The sequence below is a fragment of the Myxocyprinus asiaticus genome, chromosome 1 (genome assembly GCF_019703515.2).
Source record: "Myxocyprinus asiaticus isolate MX2 ecotype Aquarium Trade chromosome 1, UBuf_Myxa_2, whole genome shotgun sequence".
Taxonomy (NCBI): domain Eukaryota; kingdom Metazoa; phylum Chordata; class Actinopteri; order Cypriniformes; family Catostomidae; genus Myxocyprinus; species Myxocyprinus asiaticus.
The window spans coordinates 17800310-17817386 of NC_059344.1; the positions used below are offsets into that span (position 1 = coordinate 17800310).

At 38.2% G+C, this 17077-nt stretch overlaps 1 protein-coding gene across 1 annotated transcript in view; it reads left to right on the forward strand.

Annotated features, from left to right (window-relative positions):
• The window catches only part of LOC127448654 (segment polarity protein dishevelled homolog DVL-2-like), a 32561-nt gene that overhangs the window by 7129 nt on the left and 8355 nt on the right, over positions 1–17077 (forward strand). The window contains exons 2-13 of the mRNA XM_051711345.1: positions 585–654; positions 4079–4224; positions 8600–8709; positions 8887–9025; positions 9774–9861; positions 11865–11934; positions 12088–12227; positions 12590–12666; positions 12804–12871; positions 16333–16455; positions 16635–16766; positions 16894–17070. Of these exons, the coding sequence (XP_051567305.1) occupies positions 585–654; positions 4079–4224; positions 8600–8709; positions 8887–9025; positions 9774–9861; positions 11865–11934; positions 12088–12227; positions 12590–12666; positions 12804–12871; positions 16333–16455; positions 16635–16766; positions 16894–17070 (1340 nt within the window). The remainder of the gene's footprint in view (positions 1–584; positions 655–4078; positions 4225–8599; positions 8710–8886; positions 9026–9773; positions 9862–11864; positions 11935–12087; positions 12228–12589; positions 12667–12803; positions 12872–16332; positions 16456–16634; positions 16767–16893; positions 17071–17077) is intronic.

Below are 17077 nucleotides of genomic sequence, written 5' to 3' on the forward strand. Positions count from 1 at the left end.
TTTTGGGTGATCCGATCACATGTGGTCAGCGGTAAATACAGGTGTAAATGGATAAAAAAATAAAATAAAACAAAACATACTAAAGTAGTCAAAAAATGCATGTGACCACATCGCATTTGAGATGTAAATGCTAATCCTGAATGCGTCCCAGCAGCACGGAATTGCCACCCTTTACCTGTCAATCAACCACTGCACTAAAACAAGAGTTTAAACTTTGCCGGTTACGAGCGGCTTTAAAAGGAAATAACCGTCCGAATGTCAAATTTGAAAAATTGGATACATACACAAGCATGAGAACTTCACAGATCTTCTTCAGTATGTCTGATATTAAAATACAGGGACACAAACGAGAAGCACGACCATCTGAAGCTCCTTTAAAATATTATTTTAAAAATATGATTGATCTCAATGCTGGATTTGATGTATGTCATGAAATGAGAGACCCTCTCCTCGAAATCCAAGCACAAGTGGTTACAGGAGACGCATCTTAATACCCGGTGTAAACGGCGTCTAAGAAGAAATCTGTCAAAATGTGTTTGCCTTTGTTGCCTGTTTTTGAGGATCTCAACTGTGTGTGTGCACAGGGTGGTGAAGGAGGAGATCTCAGATGATAGTGCCAAGCTGCCCTGCTTCAATGGAAGAGTTGTTTCCTGGGTAAGCACTTTCTAATGAATTTTAATTTTAATTAAATTGCACACAGAAAAATGTTGCTATTACCTGACAGATATCGCTGAATTATGTGTCCTGAAATATCCCCTGTCTCTGTAACAGCGCTAGTCTCTGTAAACACAAAAAAAGTGATGCCGTACTGCAGTCAGATTCCTTGTTTAGCCAATCAGAAGACTTTGAGGCACGTTCTGCCTGTCCAATCATTTTGCACGTTCACAGAACAACCTATATATGGGAAGCAGGAAGCTGAGAGTGTGGTAGCTGAAGTCAAACACAATATTAAGCCTCATAATCAGTTAGTTTGTCACACAAGAATGGCATTTTGCTACTGCTGCTTTTGACAACTCGTAAATGACGTGCCCCTGTTCTCCTGCTACGGTTCTTAATAGACCTTTCACACTGGCAGTTCAGTCTAAATCAGGGTACAGTTTGCTTGAAAAATTGGTAATATGAAATCTGTATTCTGGACCAGACCGCGGAACCAAATCCGGGACTACCTGTAGGAGGTGGTCTGAGTTTGGTTGCAATGGAACTGTGGTATGGTTCAAATAAGTGAGAAGGCAACCTGTAATTGGGTCTGCACTTGTACAGGAAGTAAAATAACTAGCGCATGCGTTTTTGCCAATAATGACAACATTATCCGTAGTACAAACACACACACGTGCACCATGAGTTTCAGGGGAATGCAAGCAGGGCTGCTAATGCATTGCTGTCTTCTCAAAAAAGACAATTGCGAGCAGCAGATATAGATGCCTTCTGCTGGACTAGAGGTCGACCGATAGTGGGTTTTGTGGATACCGATAACTAAGGTGGGAAAACAGACCGATAGCCGGTTAATCGCCCGATAGATTTTTAAATTGATAATAAGAATGAAAACTTTCCACTCAATGTAAAATAGTGCTGAACTTTTGTAAGTATTACTTTTCATGGCGATACTTTAATAAATTTCTCCCACACTAGTAACTTCTTCAAGCCTTTGCCATCTGAAATTAATGAAAATATTAATGAAAATATTACAGGCCAAATGTGTTTGTTGTTCAGTAGTAACATAAAACACTGCCTTACAAAGCCAAATAGTGACTGTATGCTTCATCACTACTGACAATATTTGTTATATTATTTTATTGTCATATTAAATCTATAAATGATGTCCAAGAAAGGGAGAGAGAAAAGGGATCAACTCAAGTCTTGCCTTTTTAAAGGTAATTTTAGAATGTCATTGTCTATATTATATATCCATTTGCCCTCAGATGAACACATTGTATTATATTACAATGTGCCCACTCATGAATATCAAATTAATTTCAGATGGATATATTTTACCATGCTCTTAAGGTTTTTGTACATAACTACCTACGTCATAAAATTAGGAAGTTTGGACAGAAGTTCATCTTGTCAGAATAGAGAAAAGTTTGGGAAACTTTATAGTCAAAAAACTCTAAAACTGTTCTTGTGCATTCACACAATGAACTGTGCTTGCGCTTGGTCTTCTAAAGCAAATGAACTGAGCAAAAACAAAAACTCAGGCAGCATATTCATATATGGTTGCCATTAATGATTGATTTACTATGCCTGAACAAAAAAAAAAAAAAAAAACTCAACGGATCTGCACAAATTCATGTTACTTTTTTTAAAATTCAAAACAGTAATTAAGAGGAAAGGTAAGCAGTTTCCATCCTTGACTTAACATTAACTCCATTTGAAGAGCTGATGTCCATTTGTCTGTCCTCTCCACCTTGCAATGCAATTCTACAGTGCAGCTATTAGTTATAAACAAATGAATTATCAAACTAATTTTGGTTGTCTTAAATTACTGATTTATTGTACCATGACAATAATAATAACATGCATTGTATACATTACCTTGGCTTTTCTCTGTCAATGTTTTAAACCCGCATTTAAAGCATCCGTTTCTATATATAGCCTAGTCATGTTGCTCAACAAACTTGAAGCGGAGTCAGTAATTGTTTTTTTATTTAACCTATAGAGGGTGCAGTTATACTGTAGAAACAAGGAGTTCATACTGTAGAACCCTCTAGAGCCAGCCACAGAGAAATGAAACCAAAAATAACTATCGGAAACTACCAGAGTTTATTTTTTCCGATAGTTAAAATATGCAACTATCAGCCCCGATTAATTGGTAAATCTGATATATTGATGGACTTCTATACTGGATGTGCACATTTGCTGAGTTACGGAATGCAACGCACAGAGGTGCAAGTATTGTTCACCCTACTGCACATAATGCCACAAAAATAAAAATAATAACACACAAATATAACAACGCTGTGTTCATTAGTATGGAAATGTTGTGGGTTCGATAGAAACATAAGTGAGTCTGAATCCAGACCAATAATGCGCTGGGAATAATTGCACTCGGATTCAGACTGCAGCAATTGTACGCAGTATGAAACCAGCTAAAAGGACAGGGTTTTGGGAAAAGGGTGTGTGTTTTCAGTGGCTTGTCTGGCAGAAGTTCCAGAACAGCTAACATCTCTTTCAGCACCTTTAAATGTGTTTACAAAACTGTAATGTGAAGCTTGACATTGACAGATGGAAACAGTTCTTGGTAATGTGAGCAAACCTCACCAACGCTTCCCAGCCCTGTAGCGACAAGTAACAGTTAGCCCTGTTCTATTATTCAGCCCAGTTTTGATTCGTGCCACAATGAATCCTTTAAGTCCCTTCACACTAAGATTGAAAACCAATCTGGTCTAAAAGCTCTCAAAGAAAAGGTGCGCTTAAGTCAAAAGACTTTGATGAAACCAGACACACTGAGATGGAAATAGTAGACCACCTCCAACAGGATGGCTCAAAGTCCCTTGACAAAGAGTGCACAATAACATAGCATCACATAGCATGAGGTGTACAATGAGTACGAAACCTTTTTTTGACACATCTGCAGTTTTCTTCCCAAGAACATGACTTTGATTAATTAAAAACATCATCACAGTTGACACTGACTGTAATCAAAGTTACAATAGTAAAGCTGGATTATTGTTATTTTACTGTATTTTGCTGTAGATTTTAATGATTGATGATGTTTTTCTTGTTTGAAAGTAAGATAATCTGTTTTGATTCTATTCCAGCTCTATTAAAGGGGTTGTTTGCTCTAGACAAAGCTGAATAGTTTCTTGTCTACCGGCAGCCATTCACAAGGTCTCTCCGACTCTGTCGTCATTTAAATTGGTGTTACGTAAAACCCAGACACTGGATATGTTTGACCTGAAGCATTGTGCGATCAGTTTTAGAGAAATCCATGAGGCTCATAGTTTGTTAGGGAAAAATAAATCATGTGTGTTATGGATCTTTTCCCATACTCCCTTTTTTGTTGTGTTACTTCCTTGTTTTTTATGTATCACATTTACTCTCGTCCCTTTTCCTCACTCTCCTGTTCTGTGTGTGTTAGCTGGTGTCCTCAGATACCCCTACAGTAGAGCCCCCAGTTCCTCCAGTAGAGGTCCCGTCTCAGCCCTCCCCTCCCCCTCCACCACTCCCTCCACCTCCAGCTGAGAGGACAGGGGGCATTGGAGACTCCAGACCTCCGTCCTTCCAGTAGGTTAATCTGCATCTCTGTTTCTCACTATGATTGTTGTTTTGTGGTTACTGTCTGTAGCAGTAGGGGAGACCGAAGGCAGTTGTAACACACAGTTTTTTCAGTAAGAATAACATACAGTACATATATTGCATATGCTCAGTAGAGTTCTATCTCAAGTTTAATTTATACAAAGGAAAAAAAAAAAACAGTTTTCTCCTGAGGGTGATGTCATGGAAGTAATGCAAATAATGCAGGTATTTCTCTCTGTGGATTGCCGCTGTTAGTGCTGTATCGCTTCTTTGCCTCACTGAACTTGTCACAGAGCCCTTTCAAAGTATAGGTGTCTGCGTAACAAAAATAGGTATTTCCCAATCAGTGGGTGTTTTCAAACTGCGATTGCTGTTTTTCTACTATCCAATGAAGTAGGGAATCTCTGTGTAGTAATCGCGGATGTTTCCAAACCAGGATGGGTGTTTTTCAACTATCCAATGAAAGTAGGGAATCTTTATGGAGTAGGCAAATCAAGTAAAGTGGTTGAAAAACGCCCATCCCGGTTTGAAAACAGCACTGACTGAGAAACGCCCATTTTTGTTCTGCAGAGACACCACTCGCCCTTTCCACTTTTGGAAACAAGTTACCGAAATCTCTCCCCATGCATTTGTCTTTGTGAAGTTTGTGTTGAGCATCATATAAAAAAGTGTACTTTTAAACAAGCTCAGAGAGACAGGCTTCAAAGTTATCAATTGTTAATTCTACATTCTCCTCAACTGACACTTTGATTGTAAATAAAGCACGCCACATTCAAACCACACCCAGTATTAGTTTTAAGTACTAATCATCAGTGCTCTTTAACTAGCCGAGGTCTACTAGGTCAATAAGTGTGAACAGAAGAAATATTACCAAAACAGACAGACACTTTAGCAGAACACAAACATCAGTGCATTTCGTCTTAATTTTTTAGGCAAACTAAAATAAGCCTGTTCGCCCAGTAAGTATAAATTAGCCTTTAGTCTATGCATGAGAAAAATAAGTCCAATCCTATGGCTTTCTGAGAAATTTTCTCACCTCATGACAGGGACAAATGTAATACATTTTGCATTCAATTCAATATTATGAGCTTGTCAAGGCAAGGTGACAGTTGCAAGTAAAAAAACTTCCTTTCTCAGTGTAAATTCAGTATATTAATGATACTATTGCTGTTGGCTTACAAACAGTGGCCTCCTAAGGTAATTGCACACTTAAAGGCCCCAGCACACTTACGGAGAAGTTCTTCATTCTTTGTTCAGAGTTAAAAAGAAGTTCGAAACAGCTGAGCAATGACACATTGTTTGCGAACATTCAGACACTGGCCCTCAGACGTCACTGTCTTAAAAACATCATTCATCTGTAATGGATATCATGAACGTGGGCTTAGGATAACTTAAGTAAACCTTTGTTAGTCAACACCATTCATCGCTGCATCCACAGATGCAAGTTAACACTTTACTATGTAAAGCAGAATCCATACATCAACACTGTCCAGAAGCGCTGCCGACTTCTCTGAGCTCGGACTCATCTTAGATGGAAAGTAGAACAATGGAACCGTGTTTTTTGGTCCGAAGAGTCCACATTTCAAATTGTTTTTGAAAAACACAACTGTCGTATTCTCCGGGCCATAGAGGAAAAGGACCATCCAAGCTGTTATCAGCATCAGGTCCAAAAGCCAGTGTCTGTATGGGCCAGGGGCGTGTCAGTGCTCATGGCATGGGTAACTCGCACATCTATGAGGGCACCATTAATGCAGACAGATATGTAAAAGTTTTGGAGCAGCATATACTGCCATCCGGCATTTCCAGGAGCGTCCCTGAATTTTCAGGAGGACAACTTCAAACCACATACTGGTCGATTAAGCAGAGAGTGCGGGTGCTAGATTGGCCTGCCTGCAGTCCTGACCATCTCCAACTGATAATGTGTTGTGAATTATGAAGTACACAATATGGCAATGAAGACCCCATACAATTGTGCAGCTGAAGACCTGCATAAAGGATGAATGGGGGAAAATTCCACTTTTTAAACTTAACAAACGTATGTCTTCAGTGCCCAAATGCTTAATACGTGTTATTAGAAGAAATGGTGATGTTTCACAGTGGTAAACACTCAACTGTACCAACTTTTTTAGAGCGTGTTGCAATCATCTGATTTAAAAATTACTATACATAAAAACAAAAAAAACAAACAAACAATGAAATACACAAGGTAAAACATCATATAATGTTTAGTTGTAGTGCTTTCAATATAGCAAAGGGTGAATATAATTTACAAATAACTCTTTTTTTGTTTTATTAACATTTTTAATACTGTCCCAACTTTTTCAGAATTGGGGTTGTATGTGTAGAATTCACACAAGATCAGTAAAAGAAGCTATTTTTAGCACTCGATGATTTAAAGTGATATATGTATGCAGTAGATAAAGTGTAATTTGTTTTGCAGTAATGGCGCTAACATACTATACCATAATATGTGCGACTACACTGTTATTGTAATTTATGATGACACTGATACTACTGCAAATATTGGTGTAAAAAAGTGTTAATGAGTAGAATACAGGATAATAGGCATATCTTTCTTTGTGCAGATGTGTGAATGGCATTTGGCTACAGACAGCTCATGAGGGAAGCAGCATATCTATGGGAACTTAACAGTATTTGAGTGGATTTGATTCCTTTTTTAGACTAATTAAACAAAAAACAAAACAAAAAATAGCATGAAATGGTTTTGAAAAATGTCTCTGCGAACAATCATACAGATGTAGGTAAATTTGCACCAGCTCACTAATAACTCACTGATGTGTTCATGTTGACTGATCTTGACCAAACGGGAATTAGCTGTCGGCCTCAAAGTAGGTGGAGCACCAGGTCGTATCTACCGTTGATGTGGACCAATGGCAGAAAGAATGTGTTAAGCAGCCAGTAAGAAGTTTTCCTGAACATTCCAATGGACAGCTGCTACGAAACAAACTCAAAAACACCTTCGTTTTGGCCAGTGTTTGTACTGAATGATGCCACATCTGTTCGTTCTTTGATTTTATTGGAAGTGTGCAGGGGCCTTAAACCACACTTAAAAATGTATGGATGTCTTTGCATTATGCAACAAAATATCAAGCTAAGTGGGATTCATTTTAAAGAAAGATAGCACATATAAAGCAAAAAATCAAATCAAAAGTTTTGAGGAAATGTCTAGCATCATTTTTGCTGATGCCATTTGGTTTTCCTAATGTAATGAAATTAGTTTGACTTAAGTGTCCAAAAGTGTCCTCCAAATACTTCTTAGGGCCATTGAGTATGGTTCTATTTCAAAAGATGGCAGATTGGTTTGTAGTAGTCTCTTCGTTATGAAGGTAAATATAAATTGCCGTGGCCTACCCCACTCTCTTGTCCCTTTAAAATTGTATCTCTTCTCATTCTCATGCACATGTTGTTGAATGGGAATCGGTGACATAATGTACAGTTTTTGTTGAGCAACTTTCATTGAATGAAGACACATTTTAAAACTACGATTATTTTAATGCATCAAGATTTTGATGAACCTGCTTTGTTTTTTTGAAGAAAGTGCCAACCACCATGTTTTGTCGGAAATTATATAATTACTTTTTTGTCTTGAAATTTAGTTGTATAATTTATGCTTAAAGGGATAGTTCATCCAAAAAATAGAAATATTCCCATCATTTACTCGCCCTCATGCCATCCCAAATGTGTATGACTTTCTTTCTTCTGCAGAACACAAATTAAGAAATTTCTATTTAAATCTTAAAATTAAGATTTTAGAAGAATATCTCAACTCTGTAGGTGCATACAATACAAGTGAATGGTGACCAGAACTCAGAAGGTCCAAAAAGCACAAAGGCAGCATAAAAGTAATCCCTATGACTACAGTGGTTAAATCCATATCTTCTAAAATTATATTATAGGTGTGGGTGAGAAACAGAACAATATTTATGTCACTTCCACACCTGAATGTGGAAGTGAAAGTGAAAGTGGATATTTATAGTAAAAATAACTTAAATATTGATCTGTTTCTCACCCACTTTTTTATATTGCTTCAGAAGATAAAGATTTAACCACTGTAGTCATAGGGATTACTTTTATGCTGCCTTTGTGCTTTTTGGACCTTCTGAGTTCTGGTGGAATAAGACAAAATACACTTCACGGGTACTGTAAATTGATCTTATTTTAGATATGTTTACTGGAAACCAAGACTAAGATACTCATCAAAAGTAGGATTTTTACAGTGTATCTGTTTTGCTATCAGTCTGTCATCAGGGAAATAGATTTTCTAAAGACAGATTTTTTTTATTTAGCATCATGCATAGATTGAAGAGGTATGTCTTGAATGTAAATGGTTGTTTGTGTGTAGTCCCAACACTGCAGGCAGTCTGGAGACCTTAGATGATCAAACAGAGACCGAATCAGTCGTGTCTTTCAGGAGAGAGAGACCTCGCCCCAGAGAGAGCCAAGAGCAACATGGTGAGATGCACACATGCATGCACACACAAACACAAACACAAACACACACACACACACACACACACATGAGTTTGCTCTGCCACTTATGTTTGTTTAAACTAATGTAATTATTTTGTGAATGATCTCAACCGTGTTAAGTTTGTGTTAACAACAGTGTTTTAATACATCCTGTTTCAGTCTCAGGGCCACGTATGAATGGTCAGTCCCATATGGACAGACACCTGGCAGGCTATGAGAGTGCGACCACAATGATGAGCAGTGAACTGGAGACCACCAGCTTCTGTGATTCAGATGATGATGATGATACAATGAGCAGGTCTGAGAGGGTTTAATTTCGATAAAATACAAACATGTAACCAGTTCTTAAAGGGATAGGTCAATCAAAAATGACTCACCCTCATACTTTTTCAAACATATATGACTTTCTTCCATGGAACGTAAAAGCCTCAGTCACCCTTCACTTTCATTGCAAATTTGTTTTTCCATACAATGAAAGTGAATGGTGACTATCTTTTTGTGTTTCTTTCTTCCATGGAAGAAATAAAGTCATAAGTGTTTGCAGCAACATGAAGAGGATGAGTAAATGATGACAGACTTGTCATTTTTGGGTGAATTAATCCGTCAAACAAGTCCATGTCATTTCAGTCTTCATTTTATGGATTTTTTTTCTTGCAATCATAAATCATTTAAATAAGCATTTCTTATCCAGACTTGAGGATCTCAGCAAACTTCGAAAAGGGCTTCAAGGTGACTTTAAATAATTTGAAATTAGTTTAAATTGCTGAAATGAGCTAAAATCAAGACGTTGGCCTTCAACGTATAAACTGACAGTTCCTGAAACATCTGGAATCATAAATGTAATTGTGATAAGAATTTTAATACATTGTACACTCCTAGTTTGTGGGGCTTCGAATAATGTCATGAAAATATTGTGAACCACTTATTTAAATAATTGAACTTTATAAGTGTATGAGCATTTGTGCACAATTTTATTCAGTTTTTATTCAATATAGCAGATTATGCTTTGATGATTATTATTTGTTTTGGTAAATGTTTGTGAACAGGTTCAGTAGCTCCACAGAGCAGAGCACAGCAGCTAGGTTACTGAAGCGTCATCGCAGACGCAGGAAACAGCGCCCTCGGCTGGAAAGGGTATGGCATTCTGACTTTTTTTTTGTGTATGTGTGTGTATGTGATACATTTTTGAAACAACTAAAAAAGTCACTTACAAATGTCCCAGTATAATTCTCAAAAGAAAAAAATGAATCCCAGGACCCCACAATATTTTGGCTATTAAACAGGATACAGTGCATCCGGAAAGTATTCACAGCGCTTCACTTTTTCCACATTTTGTTATGTTACAGCCTTATTCCAAAATGGATTAAATTCATTATTTTCCTCAAAATTCTAAAACAATACCCCATAATAACAATGTGAAAGAAGTATGTTTGAAATCTTTGCAAATTTATTAAAAATAAAAAACGAAACAAATCACATGAACATAAGTATTCACAGCATTTGCTCAGTACTTTGTTGAAGCACCTTTGGCACCAATTTCAGCCTCAAGTCTTTTTGAGTATGATGCTACAAGCTTGGCACACCTATTTTTGGGCAGTTTCTCCCATTTTTTTTTTTGCAGGACCTCTCAAGCTCCATCAGGTTGGATGGGAAGTGTCGGTGCACAGCCATTTTCAGATCTCTCCAGAGATGTTCAATCGTGTTCAAGTCTGGGCTCTGGCTGGGCCACTCAAAGACATTCACAGAGTTGTCCCGTAGCCACTCCTTTGTTATCTTGGCTGTGTGCTTAGGGTCATTGTCCTGTTGGAAGATGAACCTTCGCCCCAGTCTGAGGTCCAGAGCGCTCTGGAGCAAGTTTTCATCAAGGATGTCTCTGTACATTGCTGCATTCATCTTTCCCTCGATCCTGACTAGTCTCCCAGTTCCTGCCGCTGAAAAACATCCCCACAGCATGATGCTGCCACCACCATGCTTCACTGTAGGGATGGTTTTGGCCAGGTGATGAGCGGTGCCTGGTTTCCTCCAGACATGACGCTTGCCATTCAGGCCAAAGAGTTCAATCTTTGTTTCTCATGGTATGAAAGTCCTTCAGGTGTCTTTTGGCAAACTCCAGGCGGGCTGTCATGTGCCTTTTACTGAGGAGTGGCTTCCGTCTGGCCACTCTACCATACAGGCCTGATTGGTGGAGTGCTGCAGAGATGGTTGTTCTTCTGGAAGGTTCTCCTCTCTCCACAGAGAAATGCTGGAGCTCTGTCAGAGTGACCATCAGGTTCTTTGTCACCTCCCTGACTATGGCCCTTCTCCCCCAATCGCTCAGTTTGGCCAGGCGGCCAGCTCTAGGAAGAGTCCTGGTGGTTCCAAACTTCTTCCATTTACGGATGGCCACTGTGCTCATTGGGACCTTCAAGGCTGCAGACATTTTTCTGTACCCTTCCCCAGATCTGTGCCTCGATACAATCCTGTCTTGGAGGTCTACAGACAATTCCTTGGACTTCATGGCTTGGTTTGTGCTCTGACATGCACTGTTAACTGTGGGACCTTATATAGACAGGTGTGTGCCTTTCCAAATCATGTCCAATCAACTGAATTTATCACAGGTGGACTCCAATCAAGTTGTAGAAACATCTCAAGGATGATCAGTGGAAACAGGATGCACCTGAGCTCAATTTTGAGTGTCATGGCAAAGGCTGTGAATACTTATGTACATGTGATTTTTGTTTTGTTTTTTATTTTTAATAAATTTGCAAAGATTTCAAACAAACTTCTTTTACGTTGTCATTATGGGGTATTGTTTGTAGAATATTGAGGAAAATAATGAATTTAATCCATTTTGGAATAAGGCTGTAACACAACAAAATGTGGAAAAAGTGAAGCGCTGTGAATACTTTCTGGATGCACTGTACATGACTGTTGGGCACATATGAAAAGGGCTAGAAACCAAAATAAGCAAATTTATTAATTAAAAATACATGAATAAATAATAATAAAAAACAAACACACAAAACAAAACATACATACAACAGCACACAGAACACAGGTTTAAGAGTCATACTGTGGATGAAACACCTGTTTGTTCTTGATTGTCTTTTCAGAAAAGTTTGATTTTAATGAGTTTCCCTTTCTGTGTTTTATTACAGGCCTCCTCTTTCAGTAGTGTAACAGATTCAACCATGTCCTTAAATATTGTCACAGTCACTCTTAACATGGGTTGGTGCCATTCCTTTTGCATCTTTTTTTTTTCTCTCTGTTTAATTCATTTTTGCATTGTTCCCATTATTTATTGCATGGAAAGTTTGTTTAATACAAAATACGCTCTACTCTTGTCCATCTGTCTGATGCTTGTGCACTTGTTTCCTACAGAGAAGTATAATTTCTTGGGCATTAGTATAGTGGGTCAGAGTAACGAGAGAGGAGATGGAGGCATCTACATTGGCTCTATCATGAAGGGAGGAGCTGTGGGTGCTGACGGACGCATTGAGCCTGGGGACATGCTGCTGCAGGTGTGTGTGTGTGTGTGTGTGTGTGTGTGTGTGTGTGTAACCTCATGGGAGGCACAACTGTAAGACCTGCATGTGTCTTAACGTCTTCCTTCTGTGTGATCATCCAGCCTGTCAGATTGTGACAACTGCCATTGTAATGGCTCTCAACCTAAATGGCCAAATTTTTGATACCACACGTTCAGTCCACAGCCTGCTTCAAAGATATAATCATAACCGTTTGAATAGTAATTACATCTAGACAAGATGAGTTATTTTACTGCTACAGGGAGGAGTTGTACAGAATGTGATACAGCCGATTCATATTTAATTGATGGTTATAAAGTTAAAAAAGGTTTTGTTTTCTAATTTGTCTTTTTTTGCAGGTGAATGATATCAACTTTGAGAACATGAGTAATGATGATGCAGTCAAGGTGTTACGTGAGATCGTACACAAACCAGGGTGAGCCGTCAGAGTGTTGCCTTGCACTTACTGTAGGAAAGCCACATTTCACAGTATATGCAGAGCATTACCATTAAGTACATCAGTATACAGCAGTATATAACCTGCAAATGTAATTATGAAATGTATTCTCCTAGACCCATCATCCTGACTGTAGCAAAATGTTGGGACCCCTCTCCTCAAGGATACTTCACCCTGCCGCGCAGTGAGTCTCATTATCTAATCTCTGTTTATCACATGACATTTACATTTAAGGCAACTAACAGACCTCTTTTATCTAGAGCGACTTACAAAAAGCATTTTAGACCGCTTTGATCAGCAGATGGCAGGCATGCAATTCATAAAGTTATCTGCTTGGCAAAGAAGTGGTTATACAAAAACAAATAAATGTAATAAAAATACAAACAAGTGTTATGTAATACAAATAAACTTAATACAAATATAAACAAGTACTGTAATATATAATACAGATAAATGTAATACAAATACAAACATGCTGTGTAATAAACATAAACGTAATACAAATACGAACAAGTGCTATGTAATGCAAATAAACGTAATACAAATACGGTTAATACGATTGTATACGTCAAATACAATCAAGTGTTAGGTAATACAAATAAACATAATACAAATACGAACAGGTGCTATGTAATGCAAATAAACGTAATACAAATACGTTTAATACGTTAATACTATTGTATACGTCAAATACAATCAAGTGTTAGGTAATACAAATAAACGTAATACAAATATGAACAAGTGCTATGTAATACAAATAAATGTAATATAAATACGGACAAGTGCTATGTAATACAAATAAACATAATACAAATACAAACATGTACTTTCTAATACAAATAAACGTACAGTGCATTCATAAAGTATTCAGACCCCTTCATTTTTTTCACATTTTGTTATGTTGCAGCCTTATGATAAAATGCTTCAAAACATTTTTTTTACATCAATCTAATTATAATTATAATTTTCTTTATTTATCACACATTATACATTTGCACATATACAGTGAAATTCTTCTTTTTCACATATACATTCCATACCCAATTAGAACCAGATTTTTGAAAACTTTGTAGATTTATGAAAAATAAAAACTGATATTACGTTGATGTAAGAATTCAGACCCTTAACTCAGTACTTAGTTAAAGCACCTTTCGCAGTTATTACAGCCTCAAGTCTTTTTTGGGTATGATGCGACAAGCTTTGCACACCTGGATTTGGGGATTTTCTGCTATTCTTCTCTGCAGATCCTCTCAAGCTCTGTCAGGTTGGATGGGGACCGTCTGAGGTCCTGAGCGCTCTGGACCAGGTTTTCATTAAGTATATCTCTGTATTTTGCTGCGTTCAGCTTTCCTTTAACCCTGACCAGTCCCCCAGTTCCTGACCCTGAAAAACACCCCCAAAGCATGATGCTACCACCACCATACTTCATCGTTGGGATGGTATTGCTCAGGTGATGAGTGGTGCCTGGTTTCTATCAGACATGACGCTTGGAATTGAGGCCAAACATTTCAATCTTTGTTTCATCAGGCCAGAGAATCTTGTTTCTCACAGTCTGAGAGTCCTTTAGGTGCTTTTTTGCAAATTCCAAGTGGGATTTCATGTGTCTTGCACTGAGGAGAGGTTTCCGTCTGGCCACTCTGCCATAAAGCTCAGATTGGTGGAGTGTTGCAGTGATGGTTGTCCTTCTGCAAGTTTCTCCACACATGATCTCTGGAGCTCAACCAGAGTGACCATCGGGTTCTTGGTCACCTCTCTTACCAAGGCCCTTCTCCCCTGATTGCTCAGTTTGGCTGGGCGGCCAGCTCTAGGAAGAGTCCTAGTTGTTCCAAACTTCTTCCATTTAAGAATTATGGAGGCCACTGTGCCCCTGGGAACCTTCAATGCAGCCAAAGATTTGTGCCTCGACACAATCCTGTCTCTGAGCTCTTCAAGCAGTTCCATTGACCTCATGGCTGGGTTTTTGCTCTGAAATGCATTTTCAGCTGTGAGACCTTATATATAGACAGGTGTGTGCCTTTCCAAATCATGTCCAATTAGTTGAATTTGCCAAAGTTGGTCTCCAATCAAAGTGTAAAACATCTCAAAGATGATCCAGAGAAATGGGATGCACCTGAGCTAAATATCAAATGTCATAGCAAAGGGTCTGAATACTTACATCAGTGTGATATTTGTTTTTTATTTTTAATAAATTTTGCAAAGTTATCAAAAAAATTTGGTTTTTGCGTTGTCATTATGGGAGTGTAGATTGATGTGAAAAAATAATAATTGAAAGCATTTTAGCATAAGGCTGGGACTGTCTCTTTGTTCGATCAACGGCAGACGAGGGGTGTATTTGGAAGGCTGTTTGAAAACAACATTTATTTTCGCAATTCCGTTCAGTGGCGCTAGTGGTGTAGAAATTATGCAGCTTTAATGCAGACACAAAAGTACTAATACAAATTAACAAGCCAATATGCAAGGGATAATGTACAGTCAGCATATTATGTACAGCTTTGCATCATTGTCCTGATCAGGGTTACTCTTGTGAGATTGACCGAATAACTGAACATTATCCGGACTGTAAATAAATTAAACGGCAATTTAATACATAAATTAATAAATTATTAGTGGACATGAAATGTTAAAGGGGTAGTTCACCCACAAATTAAAATTCTCTCATCATTCACCCTCATGTCATCCCAGATGTGTATGACTTTCTTTCTTCTGCAGAACAAAATACAGAGATATACAAAACAATAATTCAGCTCTGTTGGTCCTCACAATGCAAGTGAATGGTGACCATAACTTTAATGGCTCGAAAGCAGTATAAAAGTAATCAATACGACTCCAGTGATTAAATCTATGTCTTCTGAAGCAATATGATAGGTGTGGGTGAGACACAGGTCAATATTTAAGTCCTTTTTTTACTTTAACTCCACACTTTCACTTTTACTTCCACATTCTAGTGTGAAAGTGACTTTCACTTTCACATTCAGCTCCCTACTGGTTGGGGCTGGTCAAAGGTGAAGATTGATAGTATAAAAGGACTTGTCTGTTTTTCACCCACACCTATCATATCACTTCTGAAGATATGGATATAACCACTGGAGTCATATGGATTACTTTTATGCTGCCTTTATGTGCTTTTTGGACCTTCTGATTTCTGGTCACCATTCACATGCATTGTGAGGACCTGCAGTGCTGAAATATTCTTCTAAAAATCTTAATTTGTGTTCAGGAGAAGAAAGAAAGTCATATACATCTTGGATGGCATGAGGGTGAGTAAATGATGAGAGAATTTTTGGGGTGAACTGTCCCTTAATTTAATGGTAATTTGTTTTATTTTTTGAGGGGAACAAAAGAGGCTGCAGATGGATAAGAGAGAAATGTTCCCTGGGAAATTAATGTTTCAGCATAGAATGCAGAGACTGACAAATCAGAATCAAGTGTTTCAGACAGCTGTGTTTTTATATTTATGTGTTATGTATATAAAGAGTTTAATCTCTCTATATTTTATAATAATGCATATAATGCAATATAATAATGCATTGTTTTTCTTTTATGTCTTAATTATTTACATTTTTTAAAAGCATTGACAGACTTTTGAGATGTTATTTTCTGAATGTTTTTTTTTTATCTGACATCCCTCCCCATCTACTCTGTCAGATGAGCCAATCCGGCCCATAGACCCTGCTGCATGGGTCAGTCACTCTGTAGCTCTGACAGGGGCTTTTCCGTCCTACCCTGGCAGCACAATCACCTCCAGCTCATCCGTCACTGAAACTGAACGTAAGCATATCTCTATTCACATAAATTGACTGTCTGTAAATTGACCTTTCCTATTTCTAGATGTTTGTTTTACAAGCAAGCTCTCTCTTAGCCCCCTCCCATTTCTTTCTCTGCTTTGCCCTCACTGTAATCAATTCATCATAACACCAATCTCTCTCTCGTCCTCTCTCTGTCTGCAGGCATTGATGAGTTTAACCTGTCTCTGCGCTCTGACATGGCATCAGTCGCTAAGGCCATGGCGTCTCCAGAATCAGGGTTGGAGGTCCGAGACCGAATGTGGCTGAAGATCACCATTCCCAGTGCTTTCCTGGGTCGGTTTTACCTAAGAGCACCATATCCTAAACAAACAGTCAAGCAGGAAGCCCATATTTTGAAGTTTTGCATGCAGAAGTGGGCCTTAAGCCTAACGTGTGCTTCTGGGTTTATGTTTGTGTGCAGGTTCAGATGTGGTTGAGTGGTTGTACCATCACATTGATGGTTTTCAGGACCGTCGAGAAGCTCGTAAATATGCCAGTAACCTACTAAAGGCTGGCTTCATCAGACACACCGTTAACAAGATCACCTTCTCTGAACAGTGTTACTACATTTTTGGAGACTTGAACAACTGCGACAATTGTGAGTA